The sequence below is a fragment of the Chiloscyllium plagiosum genome, chromosome 24, assembly GCF_004010195.1.
Source record: "Chiloscyllium plagiosum isolate BGI_BamShark_2017 chromosome 24, ASM401019v2, whole genome shotgun sequence".
Taxonomy (NCBI): domain Eukaryota; kingdom Metazoa; phylum Chordata; class Chondrichthyes; order Orectolobiformes; family Hemiscylliidae; genus Chiloscyllium; species Chiloscyllium plagiosum.
Window position 1 is genome coordinate 17,841,092 of NC_057733.1, and position 19,900 is coordinate 17,860,991.

Here is a 19,900-nt window from a genome sequence, read left to right on the forward strand (position 1 = left end):
ACAGAAGGAGGCAGTTCTGCCCTTTGAAGCCATGCAAGTCCTCTGTGCAATAAGACTGATTGTCCCCATACCACAGTTTACCTACATAGCCCTGAAACACTATTTTCATTGCGTACCCATCTAAATTCCTTTTGAAACCACTGACTATTTCCATCTCCATCACACTTGCAAGCAACAAGTTGCAGGTTGTTATTATTTGCTACATACAAAACTTCTTCCCTCCTTCTTATCTCTTCCCCCAAACTTTAAAAAATCCTCTTGCTTTTATACAACAAAGCTAATGGCAACAGTTTTTCTTTGCATACCTTATTGAAAGTGGATGTAACATCGTCCATCACTAATGGATCTCCCCTCTATCTCCTTTAACCCAAGCAGAACACATCCACCACTGTCAGAATGAAGAGAAGTTATGATGGATCGGGGAAGGGATTGGCAATGGAAATGCGGAGGGTGACCATAAAGTGCCACTGGATGGAATTAAATACACTGATGCCCAAGTGAACGACTTTGCAATTCACCAAAACTGGAAAATCAACTCAGCACTGGTGAACAGAGCGAGGAAATGTATTGCTCTGCAATCAGATTGCTGGCATACACTTCAAGCCTCTCTTCCATTAGAAAATCCAAACAAAAAGACAAAAGGTGCCAGAATTTGTGGACTGTTGGTGGTGTAAGCCAGATGTGAGAGTGTTAGGGGTAAAAACATAGTTCTGTCTGACCTCCCATCCCTTACTACTGGAAAATTAAGACATCCCTGTGCACTCTTCCCATCCACTCCCAGTTCCAGTGACAGAACAGGAGGCTTGCGTGACAGCCTGAAGCCATCCACCAGTAACAAACCTTTAGAGCTCCTTCCTGGAGTGCGACTGTAATGGAAAGGTTCAGTTCTGAGATTTCTGACCACCCTTGAAGATGTAGTCACCCCGGGAGCAGCAGAAATGACCCCATCCTCTGGATTGGTAATGTGGGTCAGGTCAGCAAAACTGTCAGCTGAAAGCATCCCCCTAACCTAACCTCCCTCTACTGCCAAACGCCTGTAACTCTGGCAGCACAGTGAGCCTCAATAAATTTCAAGCCAAAAATTCTTGGGAATCAATCTGGGTATGATATCCCCATTGGGAATTAGATCCAAGCTGTCACAACTCACTTCAATCGCCCCCATCAGGAAAAGGCAATCTATGCTCCCTCCGTTAAGTCTGAATAAAAGCTGATGCAAAAGGTGAAAAGTTCATTGGATCTGAATTCAGGTAAACAGTGCCACTTGAAGAAGACCACCAACACAATCTGAAGGCTGGTTACTAACTGCGTATCCCAGCATTCAATGTAAACTGGCAGGACCTTTCATAGTCGTCTTCATTGGCTCCTTCTTTCCCTCTTCAATAATGGTTAATTAAATAAATCTGCAATGCTAGCAGATCTCTTACTTATATTCCGCTGCTCATTTACCCAGTATGTTTTTCTTTCGTGTAACTTGTACACAAAGCCAATCTTGTGTGGGCAGCAGGCTTCACACAGAACAAAAGGGAAACATAATTTAAAACACATTTCAAATCACCCGAGGTCAGCCTGCGCTGAACACAGACATGTATATTTATCCATTTTCTTCCCCTGCAAAGGAAAAAATCTTAAACCACAAACGCCAAAGTAAACAGATAGTGGTCTCTGTGACAGCTTTGTACACCCGTGTCTCTGTCTGAGGCGCTAGCGCTCATATAAAATCTCCAGAAAAGTCAAGGGTTTGATAATGATAGTCTACTACTGTGCAGATATTATAGTTAACCTTCACACACTGAAAAATTGCTTTGCTGGCCTGGGTTAGCACATGGATCATCTGAATGGGAGCCAGGATCTTGAGAGGAGGAATTAGATGGCCACTCAGATAGGAAAGCTTCCTGCTCAAGCACTGTTACCTCTGATCACCTCTCCTATACTTGACCCCTTCCAATTTCTCACCTGTACAATGTAACATAACAGAAGAAACAGGATGAATAGATCATGTGGCCCATCGAGCTTGTTCCATTGTTCAATACAATCCTGGCCAAGCTTGAGGCTGTGTCCCCATGTTATCGATTCCTTGACCAATAGAAACAACCTCTTAGTATCTACCCTGTTTCCCCAGCCTTGTGTGACACCTACCTCTACATCTTTAAATCCTCCGACTACCCAGCCCACATCCAGTCATGGATGAACAGACATTTCCTCCGACTGGACACTGGGAAAAGTGAAGACATTATCTTTGGTTTCTGCTGCAAAATCTGTTCCTGAACGGCAGACACCCATCCTTTTCCCAACCAACTGTCTGAGGCTGAAGAAGATCATTCACACTCTCAGTGTCACAGGTGACACAGGACTATGTTTCCAAACACTTAACTGTACTTACGTAATTTCGCTTTATCGTGGCCCAACTCCACCCCTGCCTCTTCTCACCTACTTCTGAAAACCTTATCTTTCCTCTGGACTTGAATAATTCCTTGCATTTCTGGTCAGTCTCTCACTTTCTCCCCTCTGTCTATCTCTGAGGCCATCCAAATCTCTGCTGCAGTTGTCCTAATTCACAATAAGTCCTGTTCACCCATAACCTCTGTGCTTTCTGAACCACAAGGTTTAGCGGGTCAGGAGGTGAGGTACTTGCTTCAGTTTTATTTAGCCTTTCATGGGGTGTGGACATCACTGGCAAGGTCAGCATTTGTTGCTGATCCCTAACTGTCTTTGACCCGAGTGGCTTTTTAGGTCATTATGAAAGTAGTTAAGAGTCAGCCACATTCCTGTGGGTCTGGAATCAAACGTAGGCCAGGTAGGAAAGTAGATTTCCTTCCCTAAAGGACACTAGTAAACCCAATGAATTTGTGCAACAATCAATGATCATTGCATGGTCAGCCTATCTTTCAATTGAATGTAATTTAAACACCATCTGCCAAGGTCGGATTTGAACCATTGTCTCCAGGACATTAGCCTGGCCCTTTGGATTATCAGTCCAGTGGTGTCACCATGTCTAGCCACCGACCTGCTTTTGCAGCCATAGTATTTGTGTTGTTCCAGTTGAACTCTTGAGTTAATGGTGATTCCCCAGGATATTGATATTGAGAAATTTGGCAATTGCAATTGAATTAGTATTTGTCCTACGATATACAGTTGTAAAAATAATCACAATCCTATACAGAATTATACTAACCCTCCAGCATTGGCCTATAGTTTCCAGTACAGCAATGTTAAGTTTAATCGTCTGAACCCTGCAGTGTACAATTTACAAGAAAACTCACATTAAAATAATTGTATTCATTTTCTTGGAACATTTCGATTTTAAAAGCAAATACAGATCAGGAAAACAAGTTCTTAGACAAGTTGGGGTAGAAACATGAAAGAACACAATAAAACTAACCAGATTCTGAGCCTGGTCTTGTTTTCTGAAGACTAATAGAGAGGGACAATAAATGTGGTCCTGACAATGTAACACATATTCCAAAAAACAAATGTTTAAAAATGCAAATGCACTTTCTAGATGTCAATTGTTGACATTATTGACACAATGCATTCTCTTGGAACAGGAGAATCGACATTTCGGGCATAAGCCCTTCTCCAGGAATGATTCCCTGAATGAAGCCCTGAAGGAGGGCTTATGCACGAAACGTCGATTCTCCTGCTCCTTTGATGTTGCCTGACCTGCTGCGCTTTTCCAGCAACGCATTTTTCAGCTCTGATCTCCAGCATCTGCAGTCTCACTTTTTCCACAATGCATTCTCTTCCCTAGTTCAATAACTTCCTTTCAATCAGCTGAGAGTCAGACCTGCTTATTTCAAAATACTGTCAGCCTATGTTATTACAACATGTATTTAAACTGCTAGATCCTTCATTATTTATTGTAATGTATGACAACTATTGTGTAATCTGTTATGTTTGCAAAATGAATTTGACTAAACATTAAGTTCTAGTTTGGCAAAAGAAACTGAGTCACTGCCTTATCTCCATACAATGATGAGCCACCAACAGAATCATCAAGTTATGTTTGTTTAGTAAAAACATTGTTCTTCATAACTTGAGCATTATGAAAATAAAGAGCATTGGAGAATATTTTATAATCTTAGAAATGTACACTAATTCTCTTATGGAGCAAAGCAGATTTATATCATCGTTCCTGTCGGGTAGGTCATTAATGAGAAACTTGAAAGGGTTCAGCAAAGATTTACAAGCATGTTGCTAGGGTGGGAGGGGTTGAGCTATAGGGAGAGGCTGAATGGGCTGGGGCTGTTTTCATAGAATCCCTACAGTGTGGAAACAGGTCATTTGGCCCAACAAAGTCACACCAATTCTCCGAACAGTATCCCACCCAGACTCCTACTAATGCACATAACCTACACATTCCTGAACATTATGAGCAATTTAGCATGGCCAATTCACCCAATCTGCACATCTTTGGACTGTGGGAGGAAACTGGAGCACCCGGAGGAACCGACGCAGACACGGGGAGAATGTGCAAACTCCACTCAGACAGTCGCCCAAGGCTGGAATCGAACCTGGGTCTGTGACGTGGTGAGGCAGCAGTGCTAACCACTGAGCTACAGTTTTCCCTGGAGCATCAGAAGCTATGGAATGACCTTATAGAAGTTTATAAAATCATGAGGGGCATGGATAGGGTAAATAGACAAGGTCTTTTTTCTGGGGTGGGGGAATCCAGAACTAGAGGGCATAGGTGTAGGGTGAGAGGGGAAAGATATAAAAGGGACCTAAGGGGCAACAATGTCATACACAGGGTGGTGTGCATATGGAATGAGCTGCCAGAGGAAGAGGTGGATGCTGGTTCAGTTACAACATTTAAAAGGTATCTGGATGGGTATATGAATAGGAAGGGTTAGAGGGATATGGGCCAAGTGCTGGCAAATAGGACGAGATTAGTTTCGGATATCTGGTCAGCATGGACAAGTTGGACCAAAGGGTCTGATTTTGTGCTGTCCATCTCTATGTCTGTATGATTCTAATGAAAGATGGTTTGGTCCTAGGCACTACTGTAAGGAGCTCCTGCAGCAACGATCAACCTCCAATCACAACATCTTCCTTTGCAAGGGGTATGACTCTAACCAGTGGGGAGTTTTTCCTTCCCATCCCCTTGAATTAGGGCACTTTTAATGCCATAGTCAGAAAATGCTGCCCTGATCTCAAGGGCAGTCACTCACAGCTGATCTCTGGAATTTAGTTATTTCACTGACAGTTGGAATGAGGTTGTGATTAAGTCTGGAACCAAGTGCCCTGAGTTGGACACAACTGAACCCTGGTGCATAAGCTATTTTTGAGTAGTGCTCCTTCACAACCTCCTCCATCCCTTTGCTGAGAGTAAGGCGATGGGCAGGAATTGGCCAGTTTGGGTATGTCCTTTTTTTGAGCATGTCATACGAGACAATTTTCCACATTTCCAGGTTGGTGCCTGCGTTGTAGTTTCATTGGAACAACTTAACTTGAAGTGAGACTAATTCTGGAGCACAAGCTTTCACTATTAATGAACAAAAACAAAAGAAATAACTGTTGATGCTGGAAATCAGAAACCAATGCTGAGGAAGGGTCACGTGACCTGAAACGTTAACTCTGGTTTCTCTCCACAGGTGCTGCCAGACCTGATGTGTCTTTCCAGCAACTTCTGTTTTCGTTTCTGACTTCCAGCATCCACAGTTCTTTGCTTTTGTTTTTGTTCAGTATTTAACTCATTGCCACATCTCTTCGGGGATGCCCATCTTCAAGAAACTCAACCCCTCTCTCAGACAGGATTCCTGTTAACTCTGCTTTCTCTCCATTGACGCTGTGAGACCTGCTGAGTTGTGAACAGAAATTTCTGGTTTTGTTGCTCTCAGTATTTAACGTTGTTGTTAAGGCTGTTACTGTATCCAGTACTTTGATGGCATGCTGGGAATCGAATTGGCAATGTAGACTTCTGGGGCTCAGCAGGAGGCTGACAGCATCCACTCAGCCACTCCTTCCTGAAGATGGATCCAAATGTTTCATCCTTGCCTTTGCACAGATGTGCTTGTTTTTCCTATCGTTTGAAGATCTCAGTGGAGTATCTTCCCTCCGTCTGTTGGGTGCAGGAGTACTTTGTTTCTGCTTGGGCTGAAGAAGGGTTATACCCGAAATGTCAACTTCTCCACCTTCTGATGCTGCCTGGCTTGCTGTGTTCTTCCAGCCTCCTGCTTGTCTATCTTGGCCATTTGGCATCTAACTAGTCCTGTGCTGTAGCATCATTTTAAGGTCTGCCTGGTGCTACTCCTGACGTACAGTCCTTCACTAATGACTGAACCGAGATTACACTCATAATGGATATCCCAGGGATTAACTCTGCAGATTATGACAATTCTGTTGATTTTGATGATTAGTGGACGTCCAAATTTTAAGCTTCTAAGTCTACTCTGAATCTATTCGATTTCAGATGGCGCTCATCAACACAATGGATGGTATCCTCAACAAGAACCGTGCGGCTGTGACACCCACCTATATCATCATAGACAGACACATCATTGATTGGGGAAGATGAGACGGAAGCTTTTCCATCTTGTTTGTTCTGTTTTCACTGTAAGGGGCCAAATTTGACAGATACATTCTTTAAACTGCAGTCAGGAGTGGTGCTGCTGAGCCACTACTGACAAGGTCCTCACCTAGAGAACATCCTGTGCCCCTGTTCCCGGTGCTTCCTGCAAGCTGGAATTCCAGGCGGAAGAGTACTCGTTCATCCGCTGAGCACAGAGGCTTCAATCAGTAGGAGATTTCCCTGCCAGTGTTTGCTACGGGTCTTCCTGGGGTCAGAGGCTGGTGTTAAAGACTCCCTCCTCATTGTAGAGCAGCATTCAGCTACCTCTGGTGGGTCAGTCCCACCAGGGGCACAAACAAAACCAAAACCGCAGACAGTAAAGCTTAAAATGATTTAAATGTGAAAGCAGCATCTGGGAATGCGATAAAGGGGAAGTAATACTTGTGGTGTTACAATCTGAATTATAGAATAATGAAATGATACAACAGTCACTTGGCCCATTGCACTGTGAACACTCTCTAAAAGAGCTATCCAATTAGTCCCACTCCTCTGTTACACTCCCATAGCCCTTCAAATATTTCCCAATCCAAAATGTAATTGTGAATGTTACTGTCAAATGTGGAGAAAGTGAGGTCTGCAGATGCTGGAGATCAGAGCTGAAAATGTGTTGCTGGAACAGCGCAGCAGGTCCAGGAGGGCTTATGCCCGAAACGTCGATTCTCCTGTTCTCTGGATGCTGCCTGACCTGCTGCGCTGTTCCAGCAACACATTTTCAGCTACTGTCAAATGCGCTTGCACTACATTTTCAGGCAGTGCATTTCGGATCAGAAGAAATTGCAACGTAAAATAATTCCTCTAATGTTGTGACACTGAAGTTTGGCAATGGAATTCAAGCTGTCTGGAGTAGTACAAGGCTGGATTAATATGAACAAACAAACATCTCTTTAAAAAGAAAGTTATTCTCGAATCATGGTGAAGTGGCAAGGAACACATTTATCGTTCCTTCTGAGACAGCCATGATGGCTTGTCTTCCTGAACAGCTGTAATCTGCACTGACTACAAAACTGTTTGGCCATCTTTCTGGCCTATAATACCAAGTAATACATAGAGCTGTCATTCAAGATTGTGAAATCTTTCAAAACAAATTGGGGCTGTATTGGTCCATAAAGTCTAAAGATAACACCTGACCCAATTCAACGATGCATTTTTACTCGCATGCTAAATATCAGGTTGTCTAAGGTCCACATCAAGCACTTTGTATTGAACAATATTAAACCAAATTAAAGTTGAAATAGCGACACTCAAAATGAAACTAAACGGCCAAACTATAACAAATAACACCTGCTTAATCAGGCAAATAAACAAAGAAGAATGTGAACATAAAGAGAAAGTGCTGGAAAATCTCAGCTTGCCTGTGGACAGAGTTAATGTTTCAGTTTGATGCTGCATTCTGATTCACAGACAAAATAACAGAAACTGGATGCACCCTCCAACCTCACCCGTACCAGGGTGTTAAAAAGGTCAGAAATGTAACCATGATCTAAACTGGCCTCACACATGGCCACAAGTAATGGAGGTAAGCTGTGCTGAATCAGTACTGAATGGAAGAGGCAATGAAAATATATCCAGAGGATAGAAAAGACAAGAGAATGAAAATCAATAAACAGACCAAAAAAAAGGTGATCAGTTTAAAAAAGAATCTTATTTAGAAAAACAAGGGAAAGGAAAAGTATAAAAGTGTCAAAATCAAATGAATACATTTTCAATCACCATTGACTGCAATCCTAATCCATACGTCGTCCAACAAAACATTTTTATCTGCCCAAAATTATCTGGTATAATTAAGAACAACTAGGTGCCAATGTTACCCATTCAGAGTGTTGGTGAGAGTGGTCACTCTTCAATGTTGAAACTTTATTGCTGGAACAGCACAGCAGGTCAGGCAGCATCCAGGGAACAGGAGATTCGACGTTTCGGGCACAGGCCCTTCTTCCTTGAAGAAGGGCCTGTGCCCGAAACGTCGAATCTCCTGTTCCCTGGATGCTGCCTGACCTGCTGTGCTGTTCCAGCAATAAAGTTTCAACTTTGATCTCCAGCATCTGCAGACCTCACTTTCTCCTGGTCACTCTTCAATAGCAAAGTATCACCCACCATTGTTTTGGTGTTGCACTGTTATGTTTTTGATAAACATGCTTGTTAAAACCCAATTGATTACGGATAGATGATCATGCTCAAACACCACAGGAAGCATGAGTAGAATCATAGAATCCCTACAGTGTGGAAACGGGCCCTTCAGCCCAGTAATGGCAGAACTACCTGCATCTGTCACTATATTTTGAGAAAATAGGTACTCTGAACTGCTCTGGGATTTCCCATGGTGTTAAAAGAATACAGATTATCTCTGAAATCGTGCTTCAGAAGGAAGTCACATTTTTCTACTCAATTGACTCAATATGGAAATTAGCAAAGAACTCTCAGGGGAAAGATTCAGGCACCTCTCCATAAAGAGCAGACAGACTTGAATCTGTGGCGGGGGGAGAAGTAATCTTGGACAGCTTATGTGCGGTGATAAATGTGTTCACTGAATTGATAATCAGAAAGAGAAAATGAACTTTACCCTCATTTCTAAACTGATATTTGCATTGCAGTATAATTCCTAACATGTATCGATCTTCCCCCACCTCCGATGAAAGTTTCGATGGAAATCATTGATTCAGAGACATTACTGAAGTCCCTAATTGAGAGAAATGGAAATTGAAATAATGGAAGGTGAAGGAATTCAATAAAATTAATATAAATAAACCAGAGACACCGCAGAATTCCAAAATTATAATGTATCTGCAGTAGAGAAATTTTTAAGTATTGTCTGAACTAAACAAATGTGTCTGAGTGCTTTTAGCTCTTTCTGCTAATTCACACTCACTATCTTTGCTCCTGCAAGCAGCTCCCACCTCAGCCTCAGGATCTATCCTTCTTACTATAACAAGCAATATTTCCTCTCTTGCTCTCACCCACCCCAAGCTCTCTCCCTGCTAACCCTACGTGACCTTTGTGCTGCCTACTCACTTACTTGTGACACCTCAGCACCTTACCCACCTGCACCAGCACTAACAGCTGTGACACCCACTTTCATTTCACTCACTCCCTCCTTATCTCTTCAGAAAACAGCCCACCTCAGGGCAGAAAGTGTGAAGAGGCATTCTGGGTTGCCTGCCATTCTGCTCCTCACCCACATGAGAGGGATTTGACCCTGACCTAGCCTCTGGGCTGATATTAGAAACTGCTCTTGACTTATTGTACCAGGGTATCATGACTGAAGGGTATCTCTCGCTTGACTTGACTGAAGATGACTGACAACCATGACCAGGATCCAAGCTACACGGCAAGGTGAGACAGAAGAATTGTGAGCCAGGTAGCTCTGGTAGAGAGGGTAAAAAGTCATGACAAGGCAAGACAATGCAGGAACATTCAGGTTGGCAGAAAGTGAGCGAGTACTGAGAGAGCAAATGAGCTGCCCTGAGCTGCAGCCTGATCCAGCCTGTGAGCTGGGTGCTTCAAGACAGATTTCAGCACTGAAAGCACTATGCAAGTACAAGTTGTTATTGTTATAAGAGGGAAGGATCTAAAGGTTAATGATTGCTTTCCAACGGTTTTTAATTTTTCTTTAGGCAGAAAAGGATTGGTAGACATGCTTGATGCTTCAGCAATTCAAGCTGGAGGCTTTGTTGATTCTTATTACCGACTCAAACTTTGCTTGTGTAATAACATTTAACCTTGTCAGAAATGTTTAAATCAAAGGGTAATACACTGCCAGCCATCCACAGATTTCTTCTGTGGTCAACATTCTTCCCATTATAGGAAATGGGTGTTCTCATGCTGCAGTAAAAAAGAAAATGTCAACTCACTGCATTGAGGTAACACCTGCCCTTTGTCATGCAAAGCACCATAGAAACCATAACTGCAGGAAACATAGACTCATTAAACACAAATATGAGAGCACCACTTCTGCACTTCCTCAGCGCACTGATAAAGACCAGAGATACTGAGAAATTTACAAGAAACTGGGATACGCCTAACCTATTTAAAAGATGAAGAGTGCATAACTCGTAGGTTCAGTGATTGCAAGAGATGACTCATTCACACTTTTAAGGAGTAGTAAATAAACTATTGTGAACAAAGTAACTTTGGCATTTTCTACTGTCTCATTTTTTAAAAATCCAAGTCATTCTAGAACAATTTTCTCTGCAAAATAGATCCGTTTGTATTGAATCAGAGTCCAATTGAGTCCCATTTGCAATACCTGAGGACTCATACCTATTGCACACGCTAAAAGACCTGTTTTCATCTAAAGCAGTATAAATTCCTTTCACTCTCTGAAGGCTTGGTAGAATACGTTGTGCTGGTTGTGAAGGGTGGGTGGAACAAGAGAAGAGTCAGTGCGGTAAAGTTCAGGAGCTCTGCAACGTTTTTATGATCATGTTACATTTTGGGTTAGTCACTGTTGGGTGTTGAACTGTTAAGTTGACATGATCTTAGTCTCAATGGATTTATTTTTAGTGAAATATTATGGGGCAGCAAAATGAAATAATAGAGAAAGGTGCTGCATAGATTAGATTAGATTAGATTAGATTACTTACAGTGTGGAAACAGGCCCTTCGGCCCAACAAGTCCACACTGACCCGCCGAAGCGCAACCCACCCAGACCCATTTCCCAACATTTCACCTAACACTACGGGCAATTTAGCATGGCCAATTCACCTGACCTGCACACTTTTGGACTGTGGGAGGAAACCGGAGCACCCGGACTGAACACAAAATCTGTAAGAATGAATTAGAATGGTGTGGAAGAAATAGAATTGAAACATTTCAGCAGTGAAGAAATAAAACTGAAGGGTATACTGGAAATATCCACAGATATTAACATTGAACAAACACGGATCCTGACTTACAGAGTCATAGAATTGGACAGCATGGAAAAGACCCTTTCATCCAACTCATCAATGCCAACCAGATATCCTAAATTAATCTACCATTTGCCAGCATTTGGCCCATATCTCTCTAAACCCTTCCTGTTCATGTACCCATCAACTGTCTTTTAAATGTTACAATTATACTAGCCTCCACTGCTCCCTCTGGCAGCTCATTCCTTACATGAACCACCCTCTGTGTGAAAATGTTACCCTTTGAGCAGCATGATGGCTCAGTGGTTAGCACTGCTGCCTCATGACATCAAGGACCTGGGTTCGATTCCTGCCTTGGGCAACTGTTTGTGTGGAGTTTGCACATTCTCCCTGCGTCTGCGTGGGTTTCCTCTGGGCGCTCCGGTTTCCTCCCACAATCCAGGTCAGGTGAACCAGTCATGCTAAATTGCCCATAGTGTTAGGTGCATTAGTCAGGGGTAAATATAGGATAGGGGAATTGGTCTGGGTGAGTTACTCTTTGGAGGGTCGGTGTGGATTTGTTGGGCCAAACAGCCTGTTTCCAAATTGTAGGGAATCTAATCTATGGAACCTTTCTCCTCTCACCTTAAACCGATGCCTTCTAGTTTTGGACTCCCCTGCCCTAGGGAAAAGACATGAATATTTACCATATCCATGACCCTCATGATTTATAAACCTCTATAAAGGTCACCCCTCAGCCTCTGATGCTCCAGGGAAAATAACCCCAACCAATTCAGTCTCTCCCTTAAGCCCAACACCCACAACTCCTCCCCCACCCCCCAAAAACCCTGGCAACATCCTTGTAAATCTTTTCCAAACCCTTTCAAGTTCCACTACATCTTCCAATAGCAGGGAGACCAGAATTGAATGCAGCATTCAAATAACCAATGTCCTGTATAGCCGCAACATGACCTCCCAACTCCTTACTCAATGCACTGACCAATAACTTGGACAGCGTGTTTAAATGTTGCAGTCAGAACTTCTGATAAAATAAGGAAAAGCAACACACCCAAAGAAATCGCACAGAGGGCAACACAAAAAGTCAAGTTTCAGTTCTTTCAGTTTCCATGATGATTAAATAAATTTGCCAATGTCTGACTAGACCAGAGGACTCATTAGAGAGAGACAGCTGGTGGTGGTTTAACCTGACGGTGACCACGCCTCAGGTGGGGCTGGGGGTGGGGTGTGGGGAGGTGGTGAGAGAGACAGAGATTGAGAAGGAGAGTCCTTCATAGTAACTTCAGCTGGTACAGGAAATGAACTAACATTGTTGGCATCACTCTGCAAGACAAACACCCATCCAGTCAACTGAGCTAACCGACTCCAAATACCTACTGAACAAATGATGGGGGTGGCTTCACCAACTGGGATTCAGAAGGGATTTGAGGATGAACTGAAATACTTTGTAGGTACAATACCTGTGTGTCTTTTGAGTGCAGGTTCTGTGAATTTCCCTTTACATTTATTCAACGTATAATCAAGAAAGCTACTTGACTTTCAAAAGGCCTGACCATTTTGGTACTTACGCAGTTGCTGTGTTTAAGGGCAGCTTCATACTGCAGCCTCACTCTTTGTGGCATCATGACATCGTCCTGTGGCATAAAATGCAGATTTTTTTAGCATGTGAGTTAATATCACTGCATTCATACATGATCACCAAGTTCACTTCCCTCTGTTAGAACATTCACTACAATCCACTCCATTGACAACCAAGTACTTTAAGTGTCCTAAGGCCGTGAATGGTGTTACATAAATGCTGTAACTCTCAGTTCTTCCTTACTCTTCAGACAAATAACCACCACTATATCAGGAAGGAGGAGCCCCAGTGATAGTTTCCAATGAAGCATCTGTATCTACTCAAAATGGCAATGTAACCATGATCAGAAATTAAAAAGTTTAGCAAGTAAATAATTCTGTGTGTGTCCTGACTTCCAAACTTGGCCCACAATTACCAGAGATGGAGCTGGTCCATGACCTTTACTGATCCCCACATTCCCCCAATGGCCTTTACTGCCGAGATGGAATGGAATGTATTTGGTGGTATAAATATTCTGCCATCAAAACTCAGCTAATGGCTAAAAAAAAAAAGCTGACTGTTTCAAAAGATTTCAAAGAAAAGTAATAAATTTTAAATGGCTCCTACTTGTGAAAAATTCCAGCTCAGGGTGCCAGGAATTGCTGATACAATGCTGGATCAACTGCAAATAACCTTCATCTGTAAACCCTGTCGCAATGTTCCCATGATTCAGAGAGCTTGTGCCGGGCACACTGTATATTTCTATTAAATGGGTTTCTCATTTTTAGCTGAGGTTTTAATTTCAGCAACAAGAAAAATATAATCTGCCACACAGCAATGCCATAGTCGCATTTTTGCATCTTTATGCAGCCCACACCCTTCCTCTTTTTTTATTTTTCCCACCTCCTCCTGTTTTAAAAAAAAGTGCTAACTCATATCAAATTATGGTTCTACAAGCGTGTTCCTTCATGGCGGAGCTACTAAGGGTTCCTTAACTTCTTCCGTGAGAAACAATTAAAACAATGCTCTCTGGAATAACAAGGCTTCAGCAAGGATTTTTATCACACCTACAGTCTACAATGCTGGAGGTCAAAGTCTGATCAAGAAACTCACTGAACTCTTACCATCAATGTGGGAGCTGAGGAACCATCCCAAAAGATGATACCTTCCTTCATCCAGGGGAAAGGGACTAGTGAATCTTGTGACAATTATAGAGGCATCTCATTCCATTCCATTGTCAAAAAAAAATTCAACAGATTCTCCTTGAACAACTTTGTGCAACACCTCAACAGAACTGCCTGCCAGAGAGTCAGTGTAGTTTCAGAAAAAGATCAAAGTGGCTTTGTTATGATGTTTAGTGTTCGACAACTCGGGGAGAAATGTAAAGCACAGAACATGGCCTCCTACACCACATACGTTGGCCTGACCAAAGCCATTGATACATTTAGGCAAGAGGACTTTTGGAATGTCATGGGGAAATTCAGCAACACTGAAAGATACATCACAATTTCTTGATGATCCATGAATGTAAGCATGTGTGTGTGTCCTGGATGGATCTTCAAACCCATTCCCAGTCACTGAGGGAGTTAAACAATGGCAGTTGTTCTCTTTAGCATGTTCCTCTCCACGATGTTTCTCTGGTGCTTTCCATGATGGTGAGCCTGGCATCAAAATCAGATGTTGCATGAACAGGAAGCTGCTTAGCTGAGGCAACACCAGGCAAAACCTCCCCCAATGTTTCCATGCATACACTTCACAATTTCCTTTATGTTGATGACTGGGCACGAGCTGTCAGTTCAGAGCTAGCAACTGGATGGGACACTGACTTGTTCCTCACGCTTGCTACAACCTCAGCCTTACAATCAGCAAGAGATAAATTGAAATCATGTACCAGCCTGTTCTAGAAAAGTCTGATTGTGTCCAAGGTTTCTGTCCTTGTCCAGAACCTGTGAGCAGTGGGTATGGATAAGCTCATTTACCTTTGTGGCATGCTCTCTCAAGCTGTACTGATGGTTTGGTACATGATAGTTAGTGAGTTCTGTGAGGGAGAGAACTTCATCTCTGAGTGATGGAGGCTATTCAAAGACAACAACCTTTCATAGACCCTTGTACAATAAAGCTGAAAGAGCCTGTGAGCAATGCAGAATATGAACCATAGGCATTGTAGTGTGAAGTCCAAATCTTTGACTGCATTCCACAGCATTGGAAATCAGTTTAATGAATAGCTATGGGGCACAAAAAATGGTTTGGGGCCTGGAAATATTGACACTAATTACCAAAATAGAAAGCACCTTCTAACTTGGTGGACACAGTGGCTAAGTGGTTACCACTACTGCCTCACAACACTTGGGATCCGGTTTTGATTCCAGCCTCAGGCAACTGTGTGCAGTTTGCAAATTCTCCCCTTGCCCATATGGGTTTCCTCTGGGTGCTCCCGTTTCTTCCCACGGTCTAAAGATTTGCAGGTTAGGTGGCGGGTATGCTAAATTGCTCACAGTGTGCATGCCAGATGAGTTAGCCATGAAGAATGCAGGAATAGGATAGGGGCTTGGGTCTGGCTCTGAGGGTCAGTGTGGGCTCGATGGGTCAAATGGCCTGCTTCCACACTGCCCAAAGCCTGCACATGGTGCAGGAGCTGCTCATTTGGGTCATAGTGAGAAGGATGGCTGGGCTGTGTCCCTTCAATGCTGTAGCTGTGTTTAGACAGACATTTACTCATCCAGCTGATGAAGAAAACTGAACATACCTTTACCAATGTGATAACATATTTACAATGATGTGTTGCCAATGCCACCTAAGTGCCCACAGAAGGGTTTCTTCTTACTTTCTCACCCACTAAGTCTCAGTAAAATCCCAGGTTCCACCTCTTGGTGGGAGGGAGCCTGCCCTATCGTGGGGCCAAATGGCCTGATGAGATTTGGTCAGGTGACACTGGAATTGTTTGTCTCTCCAAAGCCCAGACACACCAATTGATTCCTGCCCAGAACATGGTGCATCCTGGTCATCTTGACATCCCACAGGGCGGAGGATGGCAGGCAGGATGGAGGCTGAAGATCCGGCCACCACTGGATCATTTCAAGAGCAGACTTCAGGGAAGCCTGCATGCGTTCCATCCTCTAGCTAAGTGCCCACTGGCAGTGCCCTGCTTCCTTCTGAGGAAGAGGCAGCTGGAATGGGGTCAAGACCGATTGTCGCACTGTTGGTACTGACCACCAACAGTAAGAATGATAGGACGGATATTTGTCTGTATACCCCCAGCAGACTCTGACCACACACCCAGCATAACTGCATTTTAAATGTGGCACCAGAGACAGATCCCAGCACCACTGAGCACTTCCACCTATGGGGAGAACAAATGGGGCACCATTAGGGTAAGGTGCTTGGTTAATAAGGTGAGTTTGGCATTTTGAGAAAACTCACTTCGCCTCACAAGGAGAAATCCTTCATGGAATTCAACAAATATGACACCACTGACTTCCTGTATGATTCAGTTCCAAGTCCCCAAAGTAGGGAAATGGTAATGACTGGTTGAAGTGTCAATATTGTCCACGTCACTCAGGAGAGATCAGTTGTGGGATTTCTTTGTTAGCCACTCAAAAGCAGAGAGGTTGACATCTCATCCAATGAATGCTGCCTCTGTCAGTGCCACGCAGCCTCCTTACTGGAGCACTAATAGAGGTTGACTGTTCTGGCACAGGACCTAAACCCTCAGTTTTCTGCTTCAGATGCAGATCATTGCTAACTGAGCCATAGCTGATACCATGGAAAATCCCTTCACTCAAGGAGTAAGAGATGACTGAAATAATTTTCCAAGGAAGGGATGTGATAGGTACAAAAACATAGAGGAGCATTCAGTGTTGAGCTGGGTTCTATAATTACAGCTGTTCTTCCTTACAGGAGTTTTGGTCACATTTCATGACTAGAGGCATGATCAAAACAGCAAGTTGTACAAGCTTAACAAGCTAATAAGTTACAGCTGGGGACAATATTTAAATACATTAATTTCTTCAGGTGCTTTGATTAGAACCCGCAACTATTTTTAACTATTAAAGCTACAGCTCAGAGATTGCTAACATTAGCAAATGTTTAATGTAGCATACTACATTCTTTAGCCTATATGTTTCAGCAAAGCTTGAAATCATTTGAATAGGGAGGTTAAAGACCACATTAAAATGTCAAAGAAACATCAATGCATTTAGTGCTCATGTGGTAATATCATGAGTGCTATTTCTGGATTAATTATATAACCACAAACATCACACTCCATATCACCACACCATGCTGCAAATGCCACTTAATACTTTCCATATAGTAGGATTTCTGCAATCTAATGAGAACCATACAGATCAAATTGCACATTGCAGCTCCTGATCCTGCTAATAGTCTTAATAAGTAGATAGGCAGGAGGCTGGAAGAACACAGCAAGCCAGGCAGATTCAGGAGGTGGAGAAGTTGACGTTTCAGATGTAACACTTCTTCAGGACTTGGGGTGGATGTGGGGGGGGCTGCAGCGAAAGAGGGCAGCGGGGGCACACCCTTTATCTGCAGCTCTCCTAACACTGACATTGTCTACATCATTTAGATTTAGCACAATACTGGGATACAATTCCTAATGGAATCAACAAGTTAGAGACTTCTTTCCAGAAGATCAGATTAGCTATTGTGGAAGTACATACACTCCTGGTCAACATTTATTGCTTAATTTTTTTCTTATTTTTTCAAGGAATGTGGGCATCACAGGCGCTGGCCAATGTTGCTTGTTTCGTTCCCAACATCCTTTGAACATCTCCAGGCCATGTCAGAGGGCAGTTAAGAGCAAACAACAATGCTGAGAGTATGGAGTCACATGTTGGCCAGTCCAGTTCAGGAATGGCAGATTTCCTTCCCAAAATGATATTTCTGAATCAGATAGGGACTTACAACAACTGACGATAGTCATGTGACACTCTTACTAAGGGTCCAGGGCAATAGATGGAGTCAATATCTGGAAACCGGAGTGTGTGACAAGAAATAAAAACAGTGGCTTTGATTTTCCCAATTTTCTTTGGAGATTTCTGTGCACCTAATTGGCAACATGACCAATTAGACAGTGCAAAAGTCCAGGTAGGTAATGGTAAAGTAGAACTTGATGGCATCAGCATAAATGTGGAGCCTGAGGGCTCTTGTGGCACTGTAGAAATGCCCTTACCCCTGAGCCAGAAGACCTGGGTTCAAGTCCCATCTGCCCCAGGGGTGTGTCAGATCACACCTAAGAGGTAGATTCAATAAGTAGTATATGTGAAACCTGATCTGTATTTGCTTAAGAGCTCTCCTTCCTTTACAATGGGACTGTAAGATCTTTCTGAATTGATGGGCCAAGTGAATTTCTCCTTCAATATCTTTATTTACCAGACAACACCATATTAGAAGCAGCTCCTCAGAAATAAAGAAAAAGTAAACAATATAGTTTTGACAAATTAGTGTTGACAACTGACGGTCATTAACTTCAATCCCCTCCTTTAGTTATTTGAATCTTTTTTTTCATTCTGACAGGACAGTACATGGATCTACTTAATCTTCCAAACCTAGAGTAGACCACAACTGTGGTCTCAATAATTTCAATGATTATGTTTTTACTTTTTAACTTCATTCTTCCTGAACAAGTCTTCCTTAACTGAACCGCTTTGGGCTTAAGCCTGGGAAGCTCAAAGTTCCTGAGCCAGATATTGGGTGAAGTGATTGTTTCGGATGTGTTACCTAGCAAGTTCTGTATTATTAGAGCTTTTGTCACAAATGCAGAGGCTTTCAATACTGCTGCAAAAGGTGACAGTAGCTCCCAGTCACATGATCGAGCTTGATGAACCAACCAATGAATGTTGCATTCTTAGGGTAAAAAGTCAGATTTTGAAAAGCCAAATGGCTTTCACAGGAAATTATTCTCCAAGCCCCAAGTTCCTGTTCCTGTTATTTTAAGCACCACTGGAATAAAGTGCGTAGGATTTTAAAATTGGTTGAAAGTGAGGACTGCAGATGTTGAGATCAAAGTTGAAGAGTGTGGTGCTGGAAAAGCACAGCTGGTCAGGTAGCATTTGAGGAGCAGGAGAATCTACACTTTGAGCATAAGCTCTTCATCAGGCCACCCCCTCATTCCCGATGCTCGAAAACTTTGATTCTCCTGCTTCTCAGATGCTGCCTGACCAGCTGTGCTTTTCCAGCACCACACTCTTTGATTCTATTGTTTCTCAACTTTTCTACTCTTTTTTCACTGCTCCTAGTCGCTGGCAGCTAGCACTAATGGATTCTGTTTCTACCCATGTCAATATTTATGAGCTGCTACGATGAGGGTGAGGAAAGTATGGGGAATCGATAACCAATTAATCCTGGCTTGGCACTGGGTATTTTAGGTCAAATTCTAGAATCAAAGGAAGCCATTTGGCCTACTGTATCTGTGCCAGTTCTTTGAAAGAGAGCTATCCAATTCATCTGATTCCTTTTCACTGTCTCCATAGCCCTACAAACGTTTACTGTTCAAAGAATTTCTCCAATTCCCTACTCCTGGAATGGACCTAAATTCCAAAGAAGGTAAGTGAACTCCTCATGAACTCTCATCAAACTCAAATTGGGCACTAAAGCAAACAGTAGAAACAATTATTTTTGGGGCAAACAGATACACTTCCCTACAGTTTGTTCGGCCTTTCTGAAGGGCAACCTGGACACTTAGCCATTATCAACAATATCATCACAATACCTGGAGTGGCTTCCTTCTCTGCCATAACGTTTTGATGCTTCTAAGTGTAGTTTACAAATATTACTTCTGGTTAGAAACAAATCCAATCAATTCATAAGCAACTTCCAGATTAATAAAAGGAAAAGGTGGAATAACTAAACTGATTAACATCTACTTGAAGTGTTTACTTTTTCCTGGAAGGTTCAACATTCACCAACATTGCAACAAAC

General features: G+C 42.7%; 1 protein-coding gene across 1 annotated transcript in view; it reads right to left on the reverse strand.

Moving 5' to 3' along the window:
• b3gntl1 (UDP-GlcNAc:betaGal beta-1,3-N-acetylglucosaminyltransferase-like 1) overlaps positions 1-19,900 on the reverse strand; it is a 328,308-nt gene that overhangs the window by 278,895 nt on the left and 29,513 nt on the right. The window contains exon 5 of the mRNA XM_043714488.1: positions 12,975-13,040. Within this exon, the coding sequence (XP_043570423.1) occupies positions 12,975-13,040 (66 nt within the window). The remainder of the gene's footprint in view (positions 1-12,974; positions 13,041-19,900) is intronic.